Below are 19866 nucleotides of genomic sequence, written 5' to 3' on the forward strand. Positions count from 1 at the left end.
AATCATTGTACATGTTACGTCTAATTCACAAGTAAGTTCTCAAACAGTTATACATGGATTGGCTTTGACTAAGGCTCTTAATTGATCGTTGCCAACATAAGATGGCCGACCACTACACTCATCATCTTCAAGACTCTCGTCCCCGCTATGAAATTTCTTAAACCACCAGTGTGCTGTCCATTCAGTAGTCGTTCCTGGGCCAAATGCTCTGTTGATATTGTGAGCTGTTTCAACAGTTTTTCAGCCTAGCTTGAATTGAAACAAGAAAATTGTGTAAATTTGCTTTTTTTTTTATCTTGTATTCAACGTTCTGCAAAGAAGACATAATTGCTTTGAAACGGTTGTCATTTAAACGATTAGATGAATCTAAAAACGCTCTTTAAAATGATATATAAAGTAAAGGTATTATAATGAAAACTTATTTAAAAATACATCACTTGAAATCAAAATTTAAAATTCGGCAAGAACTTTCGCACCAACCTAATATATTGTAAAAAAAAAATTAACATTTAAAAAAATTTCCTCCAAATGAGAGCACTCTGTGAACATGAAGGTTAAAGCAATATTGCAAAGTTCACTCCCTTTTTGGAGGACCGACACTCTCTAGAGGTTTACTATGTTTGCTGGTTGAATAATAGAAATATTTCCTTTTTCATATCGCTGTCTCCGCGCTTGATAGAAGACAGACTACTTTGATTCAATGGTCAAATCCTGCACCACTGATACGATAGACACACTGATACATCTTGCTTACAATTAAACTAGATACATATTTTTTTTTTTACATTTTCACTCCAAACAAGGCACAGTACCACTTTGATGTAAGGGACTACTATCAGGGACATAAGTTGCAGGGATACTATGTAGGGAGTTGAGCAGCAAGATGTCTGTTCACATTACACTGGAACTTCTGCATGCCAGAACAGTTGAGGAAGCAGGAACCCGGAAGGGAATTCCAAAGTTCTGTGGAAGAAACTATTAGAGTAAAATGCTTTCTTACATTTAGGGATCTCTACTGTGTAGGGGTGGGACTTTGCTGCTTGTCGGGTTTGTCACGGGAATTTACGTTGAGGGGGGGGGGTACAAGGGCTTGTAGTTCGTCAGAGCATCCACCATTAAAATATTTGTAGAACAGGCAGAGGTATGCAACATTTTGTCGATGGGACAGAGGTTAAAGCTTAGATGACAGTTCAGGACCTATTGGGTTGGTGACTCTCTTTTGGACCCTGTCTAGGAGTGAGAAACTAGTAGCAGATGCACCAAACCATGTGACATCATGTGACAACAATACTCCATACATGGGCTAATTTTTTAGCATGGTAGAAAAAGCCCACCTTCTTTGCAGCAGTCTTAGCAATGCTCTCGATGTATCTGTTCCACCTGAAATATATATATACCGGTAGAATACTTGTCCCAAGATGGGTATAAGTTTGATGGTTTTTCTTTCTTTACGATTATGGTATGTTTTCGGCGGACCTCTCTCTTAAATGGTAAAGTTTACAAAAAATAAATAACGTGCTTATGTTATTCACCCTATTCCATAATATGTTTGATAGTTCATTATCTTATTAAGCACATATATAGTATTGATATTCATGCTTATACACTTTTAAGATTGTTTTACTTAATATAACTGTAAATTTTCTCCACTAAATTGGTTGTATTTAATTTATTTAAAAGTGTTTAGGTGCTTGGGTGTTTGGGTACATGGTAAAATTTACAGAAAATATATGGCCATGTTAACAAGTTGCTAAGAATATACATTCTTAAATTCATACTGATCAGTTTAAGAGTACAACAAAATATATTATATAATATATATATATATATAATGTTTCAAAAAATCTGATGTCATTTCGCAAGACAATAATTTTAGCAATTTTCATTGAAATGACCTCAAATTTTTACAGCTAACGTTGAAGAACAGAAAGAGAATTACTGTTGCACTAGAGAATGTTACCAAAGACAAGCTGGAGCGTGTTTGGCACAAGTTTGATTACCAACTTGACATATGCAGAGTCATAGGTGGCGCTCATATTGAACATTTGTGAAAATTATGAAATCTGTCATAAAATCTACAAATCTTCTTTTTTTGAAATGTTAACAAATAAAACGTATGATGTTCAACATAAAGTTTGTGCAGTTTCATTAAGATACACTGAGTAATTTCCAAGATATTGGCATTTAAAATGACGTCAAATTTTGGGAGACATCCTGTATATATATATATATATCGTCTAAATGTTAAAATTTACAAAAAAAAACAAAACAAAAAAAACCCATGGTATTCACTGTGTTGCCTAGAATATATATTCCTAAATTTATGATCTGTTCATTAATTTAAGAGATTATTATTATTATATATATGTCATTCCACATCTAGGGAGGGTATCGCATTTGTGAGGGAAAATTATTCCCAATTAGCGTTTGGGTAGAATACTTTCCATTCAAAAGTATCACAAACAAAATAAACAAATAAATGACATTCAAGTTCTCCAGCAATTGATAATATTTACATTGAGTCTACATTGAGATTATAATTACACTAAGAGATACCAAACGATAACATAAGGGGTTAGAAGCTCGATGGTTGAGTTCTGATTATGGTTCAAGACCTGTTTGTCTAGTGATACAGCGAAACTGTGGATGACTTTATGCTCCCCTTGCTCTTGGATAGAACTCTCATAAACAAATCACCAACTGCCACTAGCTAAAGGCATTGTTTATTGGTTAAAAATAAATTGAGCTTTCAGGCAATTGATAATGTTTACATAAAGATTTTTCTTACATTTAGCAGGTGCCAGATGATAGCATGGAGATTAAAAGCACTGACTATCAGCCTGACGGTCGAGTTTCAATCTCAGCTTGAGACACCTGCTTTTTAGTTGCACTGAAGAGCTTCAATGCAGCTAAGCAGTTTCTGGGGATGAGTGTGAGTATGTGTGTGTGTATGTATATATATATATATATATATATATATATATATATATATATATATATATTCTGTTATATAAAGGAGAGATGTCTGGGTTTTTTTTGGGGTTTTTTTTTTTTTGTCTTTTTTAACTTCAGTAAGTTTTAAGAGATCAAGGGGCTCCCTCCTGGAGTTAACACTTGATTCTGTTATGATTTAAATTTATATCCGAGGGCTCTTTTAAGAATAGATTCTGTTCCCTTTATGGCTGCTATTTGTATTTCGTTACAGCTTGGTCTTCCAGGGATTGCTTCTAAGTATTTATGAAGGTTCTTTTTTATTAAGCCAGTTGCTCCTATCACAACAACAGGTATAATGTTTATTTCTTTCAGAGACCATGTCGTTTTTAAATCATTTTTTAAGTCCTGATATTTTGTTCTCTTTTCCCGTTCAGAGTGTGTGCATGTCTGTTTGTCTCGCTAAAACTTTTGAAATCCAAGTCAGATAATTATTCTGATAGGCTCTTAAAGGACTCTGACGCGTATGTGAAATTTAGAACAAAATATTAGTAATTTTAGTTTAACAATTACAGAATCCGATGAAGGGGGGGGGGCACGTAAAATCGTCTCTTTCTTGATTTCAACATGTGTGCATGTGTGAACTGCTTCACCTTTCAGATACGTTAAGTACATAAATTTGCAACGTCAGGGTATGTGGCCAAATGGGTTAGAGGGTTGTCTCATAACTATCAGATTTTGCATTCACGCCTACCTTAAAGTGGACATTTGTTTTTTTTATTTTTAACATATTTTTGAAAACGTTTATTTTTTTGTACTTTGTGTTATTTAATATTTGCTTAATAGCTTAGTACTTGACTCAAAACAGAGGGATTTTTTTTTATCAGTGATTGATTTAAAGATCAAATTACAAAAATCACAAATATTTTTTTTTTAAATCATTACTGCTTAAAACTATTTTTCTTGCTTACATGCCCCCCCCCATTTCAAACTCGTAGCAATGAGCCGGCATCAGTGAATTATTTCTGTTTTAAAACGGATATAATTTTTTGGAGAGTAAAAATAATTAAAACAAAAATCATTTAGCAAGTGTAGTCAAATGCAACTTCATTATTTTCTTATATGGCCCGGGCAACGCCGAGTAGCCCTGCTAGTATATATATATATATATATATATATATATATATATATATATATCAGTCAGTCTCGGAGGGAAGTGGAGTAGTGTTCACCGCCCTGAAATCCATATTACTATTTTTATTTTGCATTTGAAAATACATGAAATTTGTTTTGTTATTTTCAAAGAATAAAATGACTGAGTTTATTAAGGAACTGAAAAGCATTATGGTGGAATTAAATATTGTAATGAAATATCTATTTTATATTAAATGAAAAAAGGTTGTTTGGTGGAATTGCACTGACTTGTGTCTGTGGAGGGAGGAGGAGTAGAAGTTTCTAACCCCTAATCCAATGCAGTTATGCACAATGTAAAAAATATGTATAAATAAATTGTGTTTAATACATAAATGAAACCAATCACCCATAATGATAAAACAGAAAAAAAAAATGGTGTATTAATGAGAATTCATTTTATTTAAAGGAATATGCAAATTAGTTATCGTTTTTGAAGTTGCTTGTGTATCTACAACTGAGTATATTTGAAAGTTGTTTTTACTTTGAAAATAAAAACGTGAACTTTTAATATCAATATCAGTGGAACAAATAATTTTTTGAAGAGTGAAGACAGAATCAATGGCACTGATGAGCTTAAGGTGATCAACTAATACTTACCACGTGCTGTTGCGTACACGTCTATGCTCTTCCCTTATATCTACGTATGCTTTATCACATTTTATATTGGATCTACTCGCGATCAAGGTAAGCGTAAGTACAATAACCAATATTAAACTGCGTGAAGAGGAAGTGAAAGGGATAACAAGTGCGATTGGCTCGGAAGCAAATCAGAAGCTGATTTTCTAATATGAAAAGTAAGATTGAGAAAGAAAAGAACAAAACAGAACTAATGTGTGAACCAGGGAAAGAAATTAAAAAATAAACATTGTGCATACAAGTTAAACTTGTCCTGTTTTTTTAACCCTTAACGGCCAATACAACAGCAAACAACTCACCTCCTTCTATAAAAGATAACCTCTGTCAAGAGAAACGAAAGAAAATATTAAAAATTAACCAGTCGAACGAATGGGATGTCAGAGATGTGCAGGAGGTATATGTCTGTGCACTTTATTCGCAATAGTTTTCTTGATCTGCTTTAGTTGACAGAGAAGGGCAAATAAATATTATTAGTGGAACACTGTAAATTCATGTTTTTAAATGGTCTAAATACTATGAAATGTTGAATTTTTATATGGTCGATAAATTTCATATGAAAAAATCTTTTGGTCAATTTACTGTGATTCTGTTTCCTCAGTTTTTGCAAGCAAACGTTAAGATATGGGTCTCATTAGTTTATTATGTATCTAAGGATATAATTAAAAATTGCAAAGATAAATATTAAAAGTAATATTAATGAAAATAATAACAAACCCTGAAACGTTTAAACCAAACGCCCCCCCACCACCACCACCATAAAACAAGCAAATAATCTAACTTGAGGCTCTTCACAAATATCAAAGGGTTTAGAACTAACCTGGAGAATGTAGAATTCTTTCTTGTAAACTTCCCAGATATCCGTTTATTAAGCAAAACTAATCTGTCTCTACTCCTAATCATTTTCATATGTCAGGATACCCTCTTCCCCACTTTGCTGTAAAGACTCAAATACATGCATGGATTTTGTGTATATATCCGTAATACTCTCTTCTGGATGAGAGAACTTTGTTTAGAATCTGAAGATCAAACCTACATGGACGTCACATTAACTTTACAACATAGCATTTTCTCTACCGTTCTACCTCAACTTGACTATGCCTCGAATAGTAGCGCTATATAGCATTTGCTTTTGCATCTGAACACCAAAGTCAATTCTAGTATTTTAATGTTCATCACAGAGATTTTCGCTTGATAGTGTTATAAACCAAAACAAAAATCAATGTTTGCTTCAGGTGTTAAATATGAAACGCTGTAAGTAAAAATAAAAGTGAAGACACTTTACATATTGTAAAAAAAATGCATTAACAAAGTTCAAAACCGGCTTCGAAATCTAGTGGGCAATAGCCTCTTCTTTTCCACAGAAGAGACGTTGCAATCCTGTCTCTTCGCTATCATTATTTTATGACAAGTTCTCATACGAGCTTCAATCGATAGTCTCCCCCCCCAAAACTTCCACAAAAAACACTCATCCAGCCACAACCACTATCAACAATTTCCCCACTCTCTATCTGTGCCTAAATCTAAACGAAAATTTCATAAACAAAGCTTCTTTCTTAGAACTGTTCTGCTGGCCTGCTTTCTAGCTGATTATAATATGGTCGTCTTCAAGTCCAATGTAAACAATTCTTGTTGAGCCGTCCCCCTAAATAATCCATTTCCACAACTAATTATTACTAAGTTGTTGTCCTAATGATCACCATACACTCATTAACCCTTATCCTCGAGTGGCCTTCAGGCCTTGATGAACGATGAATCTCTTGTATAAATAAAATAATACTTTGTCTGACACTGGTTAATGCCAAATGATGTGGCTGTGGATTTTATAATCTACTGTATAAAGACTAATTTTTTACACTCCTGTTTCTACATTAAATTTAACTATTATTAATTAATAGTAAATGCAAAAGGTATTATTATTTTTATTATTTTTATTATCATTATTATTATTTTTATTATTATTTTTTTATTATTTTTATTATTATCATTTTTATTATTATTATTATTATTTTTATTATTATTTTTATTATCATTATTATTATTTTTATTATTATTTTTTTATTATTTTTATTATTATTATCATTTTTATTATTATTATTATTTTCATTATTTTTATTATTATCATTATTATTATTATCATTATTATTATTTTTATTATTATTATTTTCATTATTTTTATTATTATTCTCAGCAGAATTTTCTGCTGAGAATAAAGATTATTTATTATATGCTTGCTGTCAATTCGCATATGAGCAAGACGATTTTTTGACACAAAACTACCTTTGCCCATGAGGAAATGACTCCACACAATGTTTTTAAAAAGACATATTTTCAAATTTTTTTAATTTTTGAAAATATTATTTTTTTTCTAGTTATTTTTTTTGCCTTTTGTTAGACTGATTTTTTTTACAAATTTTTTTTCTATTAAATTTCTTTTCTGTATTTCAGTTTAAAAATATTAAAAGATTTTGATATGTGAATATTTTAAATAAACAATGTTGTGTCAGGATGTCTATCTCTGAAGCGACGATAAGATTGCAACCATGTCAGTGTCAATGTAAGTTATCTTTCCTATCTTCTATCTATCTACCTACCTATCTATCTATATCAATAAAATGGAAACAGTTATTCTCGTCTAAAAGTAAAAAACATTAAATTAAAACATCATAGTAAACAAAACACTGTGGCCAGAGAATAATTCAAAATGGCCACGTTACCTGCATGTATCTAATGTATGTTTTGCACTAATATTCATTTTAATTACAATTTGTAAATTGCTACAATTTCTCCACTCTGGTTCACTCTCCCAGTTACAACATTCTTAAATGTAGTAGCATGGCAACTTATCCTCTAAGTTTCTACTTTCACTACTCCGGTCATCACTGGAGTCATTATTCATAGTCTACGCTTCTCGTGCTTCACCGTAATTATTTCATTTCACCATTATGTGCTTGCAGCACCTATATCAGGCCCATTACTTTGCTAACTAATAAATGCTCCCTGCTTCACGTCTGCTAATACCAACAATTTGGTTGATTGACCAAACATATTCTGTCATTCCATGTTCTGCTTTTAGCAAACAGTACATAATACGTCTTCGATGCGTTCAATATGGCAGCCAGCCAGCTTCTATTAGAGCAACAAATCTATGTATTATTATGCAGCATTTTCATTGGTTTGTACCTTAACACAATTTTTACATTAACATTTCTGTTAACATTTTCATTAGAGAGAAGAGAGAAAGAGCAACAAATTCTGCATGTCCTGATAATGTTTACACTAGAGAGAAAGAGAGAAACAGACAGAGACCAGCAGAGACAGCAAGATAGAAAAACAATGAGACAGCATGACATAATCTGTGTGTCTGTGTGCATCCGTCATTATGTTTACTTGTTATATACTTAACTCTCTACAACTATTACTACTAATATTACCGAATTTGTGTCTTGCTAAATAAACAACGGGTTTGTATTACTGCACACATAGATTCGAAAAAGTTGTCAAAAAACAAATATATAACAAATAAATGTTATCAAAGGCAAGATAAATTACTTTTCTACCAAACTGGATATAATTTTCGTGTTTTTATTCAATTTAACATGTTTATTCAGCTCGAAAAGCATACAGTGTTTACCGATATATTGGAAAATTCAAAATGGCGGCCGACTCTCTCTTTAACACGGTAAGTTCGGAAAAAGGTGTAATAAATAATAAACTAGACAAAATACTGTTAGAAATTCGCTCAATATATGTTACCGTGACATAACTTGACATATTCTGTGTTTTTTTAATAGTATTTTGTCTAGTTTATTATTTATAACACCTTTTCCCCGAACTTACCGTGTTAAAGTGAGAGTCGGCCGCCATTTTGAATTTTCCAATACATCGGTAAATACTGTATGCTTTTCGAGCTGAATAAACATGTTAAATTGAATAAAAACACGAAAATTATATCCAGTTTGGTAGAAAAGTAATTTATCTTGTCTTTGATAACATTTATTTGTTATATATTTGTTTTTTGACAACTTTTTCGAATCTATGTGTATAGTAATACAAACCCTAAACAACATTTTCACTTCTGCTCTGGTGTAACAACGGCATCCAGATATCGGTATTGATAATATATTTTCAAATTATACATTGCCAGTTCGAAATTTCCGTTTTCTTCTGAAGCATTTCATCCTTGATACATTTCCCTCCTATTTCTTAATATTTAGTTTCTTATAAAAAACTAATCACCCAATAATTTCTGTCCTTTTTTCTTCACGTGATCACCTAATCAGAGTGGGGGGGATTTACTCCATTTACACAATATTAAAAATATACAATGTTTTTTATATCTTTAGTGCAAATATATACTTATTGGACCAGGTTTTTTTTTTTTTTAAATAATAGTACCCATTAGTTACGAAACACCTTCCCTTCCACATGTTAAGAATGGCTTCATCCTTCCATTTCATATTAAGAATTTCTTCCTACATAAATTTCAGCATGGTATAATAAGTGCAAATATACAAGTTTAATTTCAGCCCAAAACAGATTAAACCTATGATTTTGATTTCATATCGTATATTTGGGGCAGGGAGGGGAGTAAGAGTACTCACTTGGAAACCATAGAATGTATTTTGTATATTCCTTAGTGCAAGTGGTTTTATCTAAAAGAAATTAGGTGCTTATGTAGGGGTGAACCAGGGTAATTCCACTCACGGGGGAATTCTACCCCCTTTAAATATAATGGGAAATAACTGCTGTCAGGAGTGCTGTTTCATCCCCAACTTGAGTTGTCCATTTAATAGAGTTGCTTCCCTTGAATAGCATTTCCTTTCCAGAAGGCATGTTGGTGAGAAATTTGACTGCTTCAAGCTTGAAAACATCATCCTACTCCATCCATCAAGTAAATACACCTTTCACACTTTTTATGATGAGATCATAGAGTCAAGATGTTGCTTTCTTAATCTGACACATTTTGTTACCCTTTTTTCTTCGCTTTGAAACACTCAAGCTTTCTATTTCAAACCTAGTGTAGTCAACAGGTGGGTTTTATCATCTATACCTCTTGGGGGAAATCCACCTCCCCTAGGCGGGGGGGGGGGAGTTTCCCAACAGTCATTCTGTGGAGTCCTGAAGGATTATGCTAGCAAAACAGTTGCCAGGATATATGGGGAGAGTCTGACATCTGTTGAATTCAGAAGATGGCACAAGAGGACGAAAGGTAGTCTAAAAGAGCAAAACTCGGGACAGCTAAAAAGGGGGAAGAGGGAAGGGAAAAGGAAAGGGGGAGGGAAAAGGAAAGGGGGGAGGGAAAAGGAAAGGGGACAAAATCAAGAGTGGAGATATCTGCTGATGAGTTCGAGCTAGAGTTCAATTGTGACACCGAAAGTGATGAAGATTGGCAGCCAAAATGGTCAGCCTGAGTTGGCAACAACGATGAAGATGAAACTTCCTCAGCAAGAAAGCAGAAAGTAAAGAGAAATGGAAAGGGAAAGAAAGAACATGCTACCATCTCTGATGACGATTTACAAATCGGGGACAGAGATGAGGGCTGGTCAAACCAGTCACTCCATCGTGATGATGATGACAATGATGAACAAACTCCGTCAACCCAGTCAAGAAACCTCTTCAAAAACATTTCAGTCAAACAATAGGCTAGGCTACCATGTATGTGGTGTAGAGTTGGCTTTGTTTGTGTTAGGTGCCTTTGAAAAGACACTGTAGGTCAGTTATATTGTTATTTACACTTTTGATGCTCAAAGGAGGCAAAGGGAATGGAAGGAAGATGGGGGTGGAATTGCCCCCTTTTTTCGTAAATATTGAAATTGATTAAAAACATGTTTTTTTCAATGACCCTGAGTTCAATTTTTTTTACATATTAAACTGTTTTGACCTGTGTGTGTGTGTGTGTGTGTGTGTGTGTGTGTGTGTGTGTGTGTGTGTGTGTGTGTGTGTGTGTAAAGTTTACTTTTAGTAAAAACTATTATTTTGTCTTTGGCTGCCATTTTTGTAAAGTTAGGGTTGGAATTATCCTGGTTCATCCTACATTGTGGACCACATTATTTTTTTTTCACTAACATCATCAGGTTGCAGTAGTTTTACAATATTTTTTTTGTGTTCGGTGAAAGAACTGATTTGTTTCAAATATCCTCCCCTCCCACTGCTAGCGATGCCTTTTTCCTTGCACCATAATAAGTACAGATATGCCAAAATTTATAGATTAAGAATAAACCAACTTTGTGGGTGTTTGTTTTGCAGTTTTTTACTTTTAACTGTACACATACACATACCACTAATATTTACCACAAAATATGTGTTAAAATATATCTTATTCTGGGATTGAGTTAGGTTTGAAAAAAGTCTATTTTAATTGCTTTGATCAGCCGTAATTTTTAATTAACTGAACAGTTTATCCATTTCTCTCTTAGCTATCTATATATATTCTGTCTCATTTAGTCTTAATGTTTCTGTGAGTGCTTACAGAAAAAGTGGCTTTTACTGTTCAAAATCAGACTGTTTTACATACATGTGCCTTTATATGTTATGTATAGCCTTTTTGCTATGATCACAGTGTAATATCTGTTATGTATTGACAGGCAATGCCCAAGGTCTGAACGATTATTATTGAGTTATCAACTTTTATGTAGAAAAAGATATGCAGAGAGAATGCTTTAAAAGAAAGGAATGTTTAGCTAAAATATTTATGTTAAATATCTAATGGAGGAATTTTAACTTAGATTAATTTAACTTAGATGTTTATGAATAAAATATTACTGAAATATTTATGTAATAAAATAGACTTACGAATTCAATTTTATAAAAACAATAAACAATGAAATGTTCTGGAAACAAAGAAAGAGTAGGTTTTGATATATAGACTAGAGATACAAGTGAGAGTCACAGAACGAGGAAGCTGTCCACGAGAGGCGGTGACTTTTGTCAGTCGTGGAAGCATTCGACTGAACTAACGAAGAGCTGATGTAAAAACTTACGGGAAAGAAAGGGATTGAAAAAACAAAAAGTCCTGCTGTTACTGCTTCATAGTGAAATATTTTCTTGCAGTGTTCAAGAGATGAAGGGAGCCACAATCTAATGTTAGTAGTCCGTTATCAAACGGTCATTGTGTGCTTATGTCATATTTGTTGAGTCCGTCTCAAACTAATGACTGTTACCTTATCCATGTTATGTGAAGTCTGTTTGTATGTAAACACACACACATGCACACACATTTTTAACCACAAGATGATACACGAGCATCAGTTTCATACACACACATATTTATATAGACTAGATGTGCACGAACGCACGTATATACGCTCGTTATATAAATACTCACAATCCAACATATACACAAAGAACACGATAAATTAGATTGCAAAATAAGTCTCTTTACTTTTATATCAGAATTATACTTCTATGTAAAATAATAATAATAATTATAATAATAGTAACAATTTGCATAACCAATGAACGCTAACAAGCTGCAGTTAAGTTGAAATAGAAATAGAACAAAAAATACAGAAAGAACATCATATGAGCCCAAGAGAACCAAAACTATCAAAAATCCCATAACCTGACCCCTACCCAAAAAATGAAGCACATACACAGGATGACACCAACCACATTAAATTGTCGTGAAGAGTTAAAGAGTATTGAAAAACTAAGGAAAAGAGCAGCAACATTGGAATGATGCAGACAAGGATGGACCGTTGAAAAGACTTATTTTCATTCAAATTCCAAAAAAGACTAACTGTAGTTGCCAACGAAAAATCAATGGTAAACAACTGTTACAATAATGCAAAAGGATTTGTGGTGATTTTTGAAAGAGGGAGAGAATGTTAGAAATCTGAGGAGATTTGTTGTCACTTAGAATCCAGGGAACACCACTGATTATTGCCATTAACAATAACTTGTGTGAAAATTCGTAGTACCCTCTGTGCCTCTACCTGCCTCTCAATTCTTTTTTTGTGTGTGTGTGTGTCACTAAAAACTGACGGCACACCAAATAAGTGAGGAGGGTCCAGGAGAATGGAAAGACCGAGGAGAGAAAGCACTAGCCAGACCTCCGCTGGATGAGTGCAAAGAGGACTGGGACCTTGGAGAGGCTTTTTGCCACCCAAATTCTAGTGAAGACCAATGGCTTTTTGCCACCCAAATTCCAGTGAAGACCAATGGTCACTGCAAATGAAAAATTAATGGTAAGTGGCTGTTATGATAATGCAAATTCATCTGCAATGCTTATCAAAAGAAGTGGAGAATATTGGAAATCTGAGGAGACATGTCACTCAGGCTCCAGAGAATTCCATAAGTTGTTCTCAAAGAGAAATCTTTGATGCTGGCCTGTGTGACTACTTCTAATGAATAAATAAGTGTTGAAGTAAAAGAGACTTATTTTTAGTTGTGAAGTTAGCAAATTAGAAGTTTAGTTAACAGGAGGAATGTTTTTAAAAGATATGCCACAGTTTATTATTTTTTTTATGAATTCAAAGTAGAATAGATAGTAGTTGGTGACCCAATGGGTCACAGGTGTCATATAGTAGGAGTAGGAGTCTTCCATGAAAAATAACTGTCCGGAAAATCTGTTGGTCAAAACATCCTAAATTCATATATATAAATAAAACTGTCATAACAATAATCTCTACAGAACCATAGCGATCAATCACTTTAAGATATACTTATCTAGCTAGAAAATCTGTTTAAAGGGAGATAACTCTGTCTTTTAAAATTATCTTCCTGTCCAAGAGACATTTGAAGTATGATCAATATGGCAAGAGAGATAAGAGAGACTAAGGAAGGATTATTTACCCCTCTTTCGATCATAACAAAAATTCAAAATGATGGATGCTATCTTAATTGGCTTAGCAACAGACAATTATTCACTTCTCATTTATAGTTGTAAACTTATTAAACCAATCTTATATATATTGTTCATCTCTACAGAATCGTTTTCATCCATTCATATTTGTGTCTTATCACTTACACACATGAGTTTTCATTTTATTTGAATAATATACAAGGTGGAACGATAAAATTTTCGCCCTAGAAAAGAAGACATGATTCCATTTCTGTTTGATGAAAATCGGTTTTCTTTTCTTCTTGCAGACTATCTACTAGTTAGCCAGTTGTGTATAAATCCCAAGAGTGATAGGAGCTCCTATCATGTCTGAAAGTGACACAATGTTCAACGAGCGAGATCGGAGATGCACCACTGTACAACTTATGCTCTCTACCGATCTAAATTATGACAACAGGACCGTTGCCAACACCCTCAAAATGTAAATCCGAATGGTTCAACGCTTGAGGGCACAGCTCAACACATCAGACAACCCACAGTTATGGTCTTTGGTGTGGTTTCAAGTGAGGACCACATCATGCCACCTCACATCTTTGAAGTCGGCTTGAAAGTCAACACCAAAGTGTACCTGGATGTGCTGAAGAGTGGGGTGATCCCCTGGTGCAATCAGGTGGCCGCTAGCAAACCCTGGGTATGGCAGCAGAACTCGGCGCCAGCATACAAGTCCAAAGAGACCCAGGCTTCACAAGGAGTGCTACAACTTTATACCCTTCTCTCACTGCTCCCCTTCTACCCTGACCTGAACTTCGTTTGGTCATATGTTGAGAACATCACCAACATGACCTCCCACAACACCAAAGCCAGCCTGATTGCCGCCATCTGCTGAGTATTCACCAAGCTCCCACCAGTGCTTGTGGAAAAGGCATGCTCCCAATTCCGGACTCATATCGAGCCAGTGATTGAAGCTAAAAGCTGGAACATTGGATAGATGTCAGTTCTACTACATAATCAAATTACCTGAATTGATTTTGTTTTCAATAAAAGTTTAAAAATAAAGCTGTAGTGCTGTTTTCTTTATGTGACAAATTTATCGTTCTATCCTGTAGGATGGTCCAAAAAGATGTAAATATAGCATTTGTTATTGGAAGGAACAAATTGCAAGTTTCTTTCATAAATCTCTTTTAGAAATTAGCAAGTTTTATGTGGAATAATATCACAATTAAGAATTCAACCCAAGAATAAGAACAATCCATCCAAGTGGATTAAATAAAAGATTCAGTTCAAAATTCCGAGTTCAACATAAACATTCTCAAGTTTGAGAAGATGTACTCGAAGAAGGTCAGAGCTTACAACATCCAAAATTTTGTAGAAATAACAAGAGAAATGAGAATCATAGTTGGGATCATTAAAATATAGAGGGTGGTCCAAAAAGATATAACTATTTGTAATAAATTGACATTATTAAAAGAACTTTCTATTTATTTGTGGATTGTCATCCTCATCTTCATAGTTGCTGTTTCACCACATTTCGGCCAACTCCTTCTCTTGACCTGTATCATCAGCAATCACCACCTTCCATAGTTGTTGTTGTCTCACCACGTTTTGGCCAACTAATCCTCTGGCTGGCTTTGGATAGGATTAAAACTGCTATCTTCAAACAATGCTCATCTGGAATTGTAGAGAAGAATGCCAGAGGAAACGTTGGCTGAAATGTTATGAAACAACAACTATAAAGATGAGGATAACAGTCCGCTAATAAATAAATAAATATACAAATTGCTCATCTTAAAAAACATTAAAAAAAAAAAATGTATCATTTTTTTTTTTTAACATAGCTGTCTTACAAACATGTAAGTTTTATGTGGCATAAGTTCTTCCCCATAGACAACCATTTTTTTTTTTTAAATTTTTTTTTACCCCAAACAAGACATGGCCAGTTGGACATAAGGGGCTACTCTTTGGGATTGTGTCTAACAGAGGACTGTGGGGAGTTGAGCAATAAGATGTTTCTTCATATTACATTTAAACTTCTGCAGGTCAGTACAGTCGGGAAAGCAGGAAACAGGGAGGGAATTCCAAAGTTTAGCAGTTTGAGGGAAGAAAGTATTAGGTTTTCCCCACATCTAAGGATTTTAACAGTGAAGGGGTGGGATTTTGTTGCCTGTTAGATTTATTGGCAGTATGTACAGTGAGGGGACACAAGTGAGCACAGCTCAATAATTTATGTGCTTGGTCCAAGCTCGTTGACACTGAATCACTGTGGCAACTCACACATTGAAGTTTCTAATGACTCTATCCAACATGTAATGGGGAATTCTCTTCATTTCTGTTCAAATGTTATTCTTGACCACAGCAATTGTTTTGGGATTATCTTTTAGGTATCCCCACAGAAAATAATCTAAAATGGATGAATCTGAATAACGTGTTGGCCAACGGTTAGAGTTATACGACGAGATACAAGCATATCATCAGGGAAGTCGTACTAAAAGCATTGAATGGAGCAATGCGGCGTTGCTTCATCTTGATAAATCATTGTTACCAGATCTTGCGTTAGATTTCGTAGAAATGATAGCGATAATAAAATGGATACATCTTTTTGGACCACCCTGTATGACATATGCAGGCAATTTCATCGGCAATTTATCACCTGTCGTAATTTAACTTATGTAAACTGATACTTGTGAATGTGGTTCCCACTAGGTACCCTTATACATATGGCTCTGTGCCAAACTTCTGCTTATCTTATAATATAATCGCTTAGAGACTTCTGCGATTTGTTTGCTTCTCTTTTAAAAGTTTTGGAGAAAAAAAAAAGGAAAAATTATTTCAAACGTTCATTTCTGGAAGTTTTTTTTTTTTTCTCAAAAAAAGTTTATTTGAAAGAAACAAAAGAAAATTATTTTACATTTTTTTTTCTTTTTCTCTTCAAAAACAAATCTAACCGGAAATTAAAAACGAGAAAAAAGAAAATGAAATAAAAATAAACCAAAAAAAAAAAAACAACAACAAAAAAAAAACATCTCTTTCCCATAAAACAACCTAAAAAAGAAAACAAAGAAAATGTAGGATTCAGGGAATAGGAAAATAAAATTTTAAAAAATTCAAAAGTGAATTTTAACTTCGCTAAATATTATTCTTTTAAAAACATTTCCTTTACAATTTTTTTAATTGTGTGCAGTTAGATGTTGGATGCTTATAAGTAGATTATTGTAGAATCATAACGTTAATTGCAGTAAAATACTTATCATAATAATAGAGGCAATCATGAAATATAGGTAACAACCAAGAAATCAATAAACAAAAACAAACAAAAAAGTGTATTAAAACTTAATTTTCTACCGACCTGCATAATTTTTAAATGTTGAAACTTTTTTTTCTTTTCTTTTATTCTTATTCACTCCAAACAAGGCATACTTCCACTTGGGACGTATTTGGAACCATATCTACTGGGGCATTTAAATTTCAACATGTTAATAATGTCAGAGAAGCACGAAACAGGGAGGAAATTCTGAAGTTTAGCAGTTTGAGGGAAGAAACTATTAGAGTAGAAAGCTTCCCGGCATCTTAGAACCTCAGTAGTGAAGGGGTGGAATTTTGCTGCTTGTCAGGTTAGTTGGGGATATTTACATTGAGGGGACACAAGTGCTACACGTTTGTCAAAGCATATTTCATTAAAGTACTCGCAAAACAGACACAGGGGTGCAAGTTGCACCAGGGTTTGGAGTTTGGTGTAAAATTTATTATTTCTACATTTGTTTTACTTGAACACCAGTCAAAGATGGTATCCAATTGCTTTGGAGGTGGTTGCTAATATCAGGCTTAAAATATATTTTTAAAAATGTAGAATAAAAAAGCTCATATTAATCTGACAGGAAAGCACTCCATGACTTAAGGTTAATGCTAGCATACGCTTTCAATAGACTGGAGTTCAGATAAATGAAATTAATGATAACAAATCCAGGAATAATAAATCATACAACCAGTTTCAACTTAAAAAATTATACAGGTAATTATACAAGGAAATGAGAGTTTAATGCATTTGGTATTATATATATATCAACTGTTAGCTATACTGCATGATTATCAATAATAATAATTTTTCTTTAACTTAGTGACCTTCAAACTGTGTCAACCTCAGAAATGTAGACAAAATGTAAATATTGTAGATTTATTTATGTCACCGTGAGCATTTTGGTAAAAAAAAAATAAATAAATAAATGTAAAAAAAAAAAATAAATACATAAAATAAATATGCAATTCATTTCAATATTAAAATAAAAAGAAATATACTTCTTAAAAAAATTCAGATTTTTTTCAAACATCTTATCTAAAATAATCCAATAGTAATTCCACCAACCCTTCAAAGTTCTATTTCTCTGTTATTCCTTGATATTTTTTTTCAATTTGAAAAGTTAGTATATTTATATTACACGACCACTAAATCTAGGTTCGAGTGACGAGCCTACCTCCTAAAAGTGAGTTACTTGGACCTGTTGTACCATTAACCTTGAATCTGAGTGAGAAATTCCACCTCAAAATTTTTTTTAACTCTATCACTAACCCTAAGTCTGAATTCTACCCACTTCAGAATAAAAATCCTTTCATAACTTTACCACTAACTCTAAGTCCGAGTGGCAAGCCCCCCTTACAAAATCATCTTAAAACCACATACAATTATCTAAAAAAAAAAAAAAAAAAAAAAAAAACCCTGCACTACTTAAAAAATGCACATGGTTTGTCTGTCATAGAAAAATAAATTAACTGCTCTAAAACACCAAAATGGCCGGGTAAAATGATGGATTAGTTTACATTATATGTAAAACTAATCTGTCACTCTAAAATAATTGTTTTTCTTTCTGCCACTTTTTCAGGATGTTCATACATAATTGTCATTAATCGTATCACTAACCTCCTCCTCCTCCTCAGACAAAGACCCTCTTAAAACACACATAATTGTTTAAAATAAAAAACAAAAAATTCACAGGGTTTATTTTCCATAAATAAAAAAAAATCATTAACTGACCTAAAACGATAGAATGGACCTGAAATTTACCATTATTTTAAAGTTTTATATTAAATTTATATTTTTCTGTTTTTTTTTTTTGTTTTGTAATTTCTGTTAAGTTTTTTGCTTTATATCATATGTAATGGTCTTTAAAAAAAAAAGAGAATTACATATTTTGGGTGGAGGCAGTTTAGCAGATTTTAATCTACAATAATACCAAAGAAATCTTGCAATATATTCATTTTTCAACAGTTCTAGTATTGGATTTCAGTTTCTTGTATATAAAATGTATTACAATTCAACTTTGAGTTCTCTAACTTCTTTTAATGGATACATGGAATTTTATAGTAGTGCAACATATTTATGCATATTTACCGCAGCTTACTTGGAAACCATTAATTTCTGGAGATTTTCAGTGCCATATTTAGATTCCTTATACAAAAGTACAAGAATATATGGCAAATTTCATTGCTTAACAAAGATACATTTTTACTGAAAAAGTTATGTAAAAAATGTGACAAAAAACGCATATGGTCTTAAATATTCAAATATATATAAAAAATAATCATAAGTCAGATTTTAAAAAATTTAAAAAGATTCTTTCTTAGATCATCAAGCTATATATATATATATACCATTATTGAGATATTTTAAGCAATTTCAATTTTTATGTGTGTATTGTCAATAACAACACATGCAATCACCACCATCACTAGTAGTTGTAGTAGTACTACTACTACTACTAGTAGTAATAGTTCAACATCTGTTTTACATGCTGGCATGTGTTCGATGGCTTTTGAAAACTGACTTCCAAACTATCTCTGGCCACGTCATTATCTATACTTCTATTTCTCAAATTCACTCTTATCAACCCCTTCCATGTTTTCCTTGACCTTCCCCTTTGAACTAACCCTGTTACCTCAACTGTTCTACATCAAGAACCAAGAACTTGCATTCGTTCTTACTACATGGCTATACCACCTTTTTAATAATGTTTATATTTAATCTTCTTTTAGAAAGAGGAATAAATGAAAACCTGGTCAGAGACAGGTTAATTCAGAAGTCAGTTTTTTAAAAGCCATCCAACACATGCCAGCATGTAAAACAGACGTCAAACCAAATATGATGCCAATTCTTTTTACAATAACAAAAATTCCTTTAATTTGAAATTGTGCAAAAAAAACAAAAAAAAAGAAAAAAAAAAACAGATGGCAGAGAGATTGCACCCCAATTATACGAGCAGCTTAGAAACGGGTTCTGAGGTCACTTAAACACGCCATGTCTGAGATAAGAAAAAAATGCACCAGTAATACCTGGT

The 19866-nt window shown here is 33.1% G+C and overlaps 2 protein-coding genes across 10 annotated transcripts in view; one reads left to right on the plus strand and one right to left on the minus strand.

The window, feature by feature from the left end:
• Positions 1-19866, plus strand: part of LOC145291545 (uncharacterized) — an 84155-nt gene that overhangs the window by 34690 nt on the left and 29599 nt on the right. The window contains exons 2-3 of one of the 2 annotated variants that reach the window (XM_080137556.1): positions 7207-7315; positions 13852-19636. In XM_080137556.1, the coding sequence (XP_079993682.1) occupies positions 14085-14429 (345 nt within the window). In that variant the 5' untranslated portion in view covers positions 7207-7315; positions 13852-14084 and the 3' untranslated portion in view covers positions 14430-19636. Of the gene's footprint in view, positions 1-7206; positions 7316-13851; positions 19637-19866 lie in introns of those variants that run through there. The other variant, XR_013869456.1, reaches the window with a different exon arrangement.
• LOC145291542 (uncharacterized) overlaps positions 1-19866 on the minus strand; it is a 459128-nt gene that overhangs the window by 10776 nt on the left and 428486 nt on the right. For 4 of the 8 annotated variants that reach the window (XM_080137547.1, XM_080137549.1, XM_080137551.1 and 1 more), the window contains one exon: positions 5061-5082. The exons of the other annotated variants lie outside the window; for them this stretch is intronic. In XM_080137547.1, the coding sequence (XP_079993673.1) occupies positions 5061-5082 (22 nt within the window). The remainder of the gene's footprint in view (positions 1-5060; positions 5083-19866) is intronic. 8 annotated transcript variants of the gene reach the window in all.

This window comes from Euprymna scolopes, chromosome 12 (assembly GCF_053919585.1).
Source record: "Euprymna scolopes isolate OS-2025 chromosome 12, ASM5391958v1, whole genome shotgun sequence".
Classification (NCBI taxonomy): domain Eukaryota; kingdom Metazoa; phylum Mollusca; class Cephalopoda; order Sepiida; family Sepiolidae; genus Euprymna; species Euprymna scolopes.